General features: G+C 44.3%; 1 protein-coding gene across 1 annotated transcript in view; it reads left to right on the top strand.

Annotated features, from left to right (window-relative positions):
* The first annotated feature begins 7 nt into the window (after positions 1–7).
* Positions 8–4,911, top strand: part of hid1b (HID1 domain containing b) — a 12,525-nt gene continuing 7,621 nt past the window's right edge. Inside the window, exons 1-4 of the mRNA XM_031842915.1 lie at positions 8–13; positions 49–198; positions 754–924; positions 3,092–3,211. Coding sequence (XP_031698775.1) covers positions 8–13; positions 49–198; positions 754–924; positions 3,092–3,211 — 447 coding nt within the window. The remainder of the gene's footprint in view (positions 14–48; positions 199–753; positions 925–3,091; positions 3,212–4,911) is intronic.

Raw genomic sequence — 4,911 nt, 5'->3', positions numbered from 1 at the left:
TATATACATGTGTGTATATATACAGACGTACTGTGTGCCCTCCTGCAGCCCGTAGAAGCCACAGACGATGCCTTCTGGGATCAGTTCTGGGCCGACACCTGCACCAACGTCCAGGACGTCTTCGCTCTGGTGCCGGCCGCCGAGATCAGAGCTGTCAGAGAGGAGTCTCCGTCCAACCTGGCAACCCTCTGCTACAAGGTAACCTTTATTCATGAGGGTGGGTCGGCCTGTGGGATGTGGTGTCTCCACCCTGGAGACGGTCAGAGCCAAAGGAATGCTGCTGTTTGTTGTTCCCACACTTTAAATGTCACACATCTTAGTGTATCTAAAGGTCAAGGGTTATTTGAGAAAAGCTGATTTTAGTTTGTAGATCTGAACTACAATAACTGATGAGAAAGTTCCTGGTTTCAGTCATAAAGTTTCCAGTTTCAGACTTTTATATTTGGGCAAAGTTATTGTACAGCTGATTGTGTATCAGGGGAATAGGGTACAAAATAGATATCACCATGAAAGTTCCCCAGTTGATTTCTTACATTATTTTATGTATTACAAGTTTTCTGAAATGTTTAAATATCCTTTGTCTGTACGTTCAATATGAAGCAACAGTCAGGAGGGGGTTAGCTTAGCTTAGCATAAAGACTGGAAACGGCTAATAGAATAGAAGAATTGAAAGCCTTTATTGTCGTCATCATAAATGTGTAGACGTCTGACTTGAAAGCATCAGTTGAAGTGGTCTTCTGGTTCTCCCCTCAGGCTGTGGAGCGGTTGGTTCAGGGTGCGGACTCCGGCTGCCGCTCAGAGAAAGAGCGTCAGGTTCTCCTGAACTGCACCCGGCTGCTCACGCGCATCCTGCCCTACATCTTCGAGGACGCCGACTGGAGAGGCTTCTTCTGGTCCACGGTGCCGGGAGCCGGCAGATCCGGGGTACGACTCTTGACACCAGATCTCTGTTACAGTCTTTAGTTTAACATTATAGTGTTTAGTGTATAGTGAGTGAGAAGCTATGACGCTTTAAACTGCATCAGAGGATGTTTATGTTCGTTAATTATTTCACATTGAAGCTGGTGAACGAGTGAATGGTAATAGGAAAGGAATGCATTGAGGAAGGAATAACTCCCCGTTTCTTCAAGTTAAAGTACAAACCAACCTGTGTGTGTGTGTGTGTGTGTGTGTGTTAATATTGTATTTACTGTAAGACCTCGAGGCTGTCTCTTTCTTCTCCAGTCTCATGAACTCTTAAGTTGACAGCAAGTCATTTAAAGAGCTATTTTCATGTTTAATGTGAAAACAAAGTGGCTAATTACGTCACCATCTTGACGCATCTTTTAGCAAAACAAAGGAAACATTTAAGACCAAAATCACAAAAACAACATTTTTACTCCACCCAAAGGTTTAAACTGTGAATAAAAACATTATGGGGATTAAAACTCACAGTGACGATGCTAGCATGCCGATGTTTAGCACCGTCTTAGTTTAGCCGTTAGCATGCTAACATTTGCTGACTGGCACTAAAAAGTAAAACACAGTAAAGCTAAGGATTATGGGAATGTTAGTTTTGCAAGTAATTGGTCATGAACCAAAGTATCGCACAATGATTCAACATTTGACCAGCTGGTGGCGCTAGAGGAAAAGTCAGATTATCACTAAAGTCTGTGGGATTCAACCTCTGGGGATCATGAATGTCTGAACTGAATGTCAAATGAATCCCTTTAAATAGCAGTTGAGATATTTATGAAGTGGTGGAGTGACCGACTGAGCCACACCGCAGTGACTCAATGTCCTCTTACTAGCCCTTTCCAGAGCTTTCAATCGTCTTCTGACTGTGAGATGCTGTTAAAAGTTCAGGAAAGACTATAAGGTTAGTAAGTGGACTTTGATGAGTACATGTGTGTTTATATATTTATATATATATATATATATATATATAAATATAAATATATATATATATATATATATACTTTTTATTTTTTTGGCAAAGTTGCGTTCATGGAGCAACTACAATGTTAGCAATGTTAGCACACATTGAGCCAAACTCCATTCAGAAAACAATCATTTAAAAGTTGTTTGCTTGTTGCCTTGTTGACAGACCTGACAAAAGCACAAATTCAGACTTTTTACAAATCAGAATCATCATGTAGTTATTTCGGCATCTGTTCATTTTGGGGTTCATACATCTTCGTAAACCAGCCGACGTGTGGTCTGCTTTAAACTGTGAATACAGCTCGTTGAGCTTCACAGAGCGTCTCGAGATGATGTCATTAACCAAGTTGGCTCGGCGGTTGGTTTTCCGACTTGTCTGGGACTTTTGTTGAATAGTGGTTATTTAAATAAAAAGGCTTTATTTCTGTCTTTATCTTTGCTTGTTTTTAAATACACGTAGTATGAAATGTAGGAAGCAGACAGTTCGTAGAGTTTAATCTGTCAGCAGGATTTTAAGGCCTTTGAGATTAGCTGCTCTGATAATCCACCAGCGGTGAGAAGTGATGGTGATTCTCAGAGCAGAAGCTGTAAAATGAGACCGCTGCTGTCGAGGTCACTGTCCAAAAACCTCCCTCCTCTCTCCCCCCTCGACGGCTGCTGCTTCTCTGGTTACCTGGTCGGCGGTCCAAACACTGCCCATATTGTGTCCCCCCCCCCACCTCCGCCTCCTGGCCAGCGGTTGAATTAGAGAGGGATTGAATGTCCCTTAATTTAAGCTTTGGCCTGCAGTGAAACGCTGAGCTGCAGCAGATGGAGCAGACTAATGTGTCGTTTGTGGTTAATTCAGTTTGGAAATACTGAAGAAAAGAAACCAAGTAAAATACGACATTTTGATTTAAACCAAACTTTGCATTTTATATTTCGATTGCATCGTGTTTAAAGAAACAGTTTCTCGCTGTGAGTTAGATGAGGAGATCGATACCATTTCAATGTCTGTACGGTACATACGTTTCTGCAGCCAGTTAGCTTAGCTTAGCACAAAGACTGGAAGCAGAGGGAACCAGCTAGCCTGTCTACGATCTGAATCCACCTTTAATCTGTACAAACGGGGTGTAAATTGTGTCCTTAATGTCGAATGTGACGTCCACTAACTCGTCTGTTTATCCTCCAGCGTTTGGACGAAGACGCCGATGAAGATGAAGCTCGGCCGCTGGCTGAATCGTTGCTGTTGGCCATCGCCGACCTGCTCTTCTGTCCAGAGTTCACGGCTCAGAGCCACAAGAAGAGCCCGGTGAGTCCACCGCCCGGCTGCATCACACTGTAGTGCACATTGTGAGTGTGAGTGTGTGTGTGTGTGTGTGTGTGTGTGTGTGTGTGTGTGTGTGTGTGGACATGGACATTCAGCTGAGGCCTCGTTATCCCACAATGCAGCTGGAGCCAAACACCTGCAAATAGACAGCAAATAAATAAATGATGCAGTTTCTTGAGACGTTAGTGTGAGTATTTAAAAAGACATTTGGATAGAGTTAGCAAGGCTAGCTGTTCCCACCTGCCTCCAGTCTTTATGCTAAGCTAGGCTAATCACAACCTGACTCCAGGTCCTCTGTATGTAACGCACGGGCACAAGTTTTGAACTAGAAGAAAACCAGCTTTCTTCCACTCTGTGTTGACTTTAGTTTTAGCCCTTAAGCTAACAGAGTCAACAACATAAAGTCTCTGTTATTTATTCCCCGTGGCGTTCGGTGCCACTTAGCGCCGTTATCTCCTTCACACAACCTTCTCAGGCGGTAGCTGGAGTTAATGAGTTACTCCACATGAGGCGGACGGACGGAGGGAGGAGTGGCCGTGTTTGTCAACTGGGCTGAGTAGGACATGGTGGACACGGTGAGCAAACATCTGGTGCTGCAGAGGGAGGCGACGGAAATGTGGCTCTGCTTCAGGCCCTATAACTCCTCCGTGATCAGACTACTCCTCAATCCTCAGTCCTCACTCCTCACGGCCGTCTGAAGGAAAGGTTTCCGTCTGTGGCCTGTGACGCATGTGTGTACATGGAAACATGTGAGATTTGAGCTTTCACTTCCCAGGGTCAGTAAAGGGTCAGTTCACACGAGTTAACAGAGAAAACTTCCCCCTCAGCACGGGCAGATTATATGACAACAGGCCCCCTGGACACCGATATGTAACGGGCCCTCACCCCTCCTACAAAACAACAGCAGCCACAGATTAAACAAGACATCTAATTGGTAGTTTTGTGTCTGTTTGGAGCTGTTTTCTGTCTCATTGGTCACTTTGGATCAATTTGTAGACATTTTGTCTCCCTTTCTGGACATTTTCTGTCTCTTTTAAGGTGTTTTGCATCGCTTTGTAGATGTTTTAAGTCTCTTTGTAGACGTTTTAAGTCTCTTTGTAGTTGTGTTGGTTGTTTTGCATCTCTTTGTAGATGTTTTAAGTCTCTTTGTAGACGTTTTAAGTCTCTTTGTAGACGTTTTAAGTCTCTTTGTAGTTGTGTTGGTTGTTTTGCATCTCTTTGTAGATGTTTTGGGTCTATGTGTTATATTTTCTTTTATTTGTGAATGTTTTTCGTGTCTTTGTGGTCGTATTCTGTCTCTTTTTGGTAGTTTTGTGTCTCTTCGTTTCTGTTTGTGACTTCCCAACAAGAAATGTTGATGAAGGGATGGGGGTCGAGGGATGTAAGGATGGGGGCCGAGGGATGAAGGGTAAGGGATGAAAGGGTGCAGGGAAGAAGAAACGAGGAGGGTAGAGAGGGTCGTAGAAAGACGGTTGGAGGAGCGATGGGGGACCGTTGAAGTCCGGCGGCTGGTGGGAACGGGGGGGAATGGAGACTGTAGAGCGGGGGCCGTCTCTTCGGAAGCTCTGGTGGTGCAGAGTCCCCCGTTATTCCTGTAATCCTGCAAGAGAGAGAGAGAGAGAGAGAGAGAGAGAGAGAGAAAAAAATAAAAAGACAAAAAACGGGGTTGGGGGGGGGGGGGG

Source organism: Anarrhichthys ocellatus, unplaced genomic scaffold (assembly GCF_004355925.1).
Source record: "Anarrhichthys ocellatus isolate YVR2014 unplaced genomic scaffold, GSC_Weel_1.0 scaffold4, whole genome shotgun sequence".
Classification (NCBI taxonomy): Eukaryota; Metazoa; Chordata; class Actinopteri; order Perciformes; family Anarhichadidae; genus Anarrhichthys; species Anarrhichthys ocellatus.
Note: the sequence above shows the minus strand (reverse complement) of the source record. Positions and strands in the feature narration are given on the sequence as shown.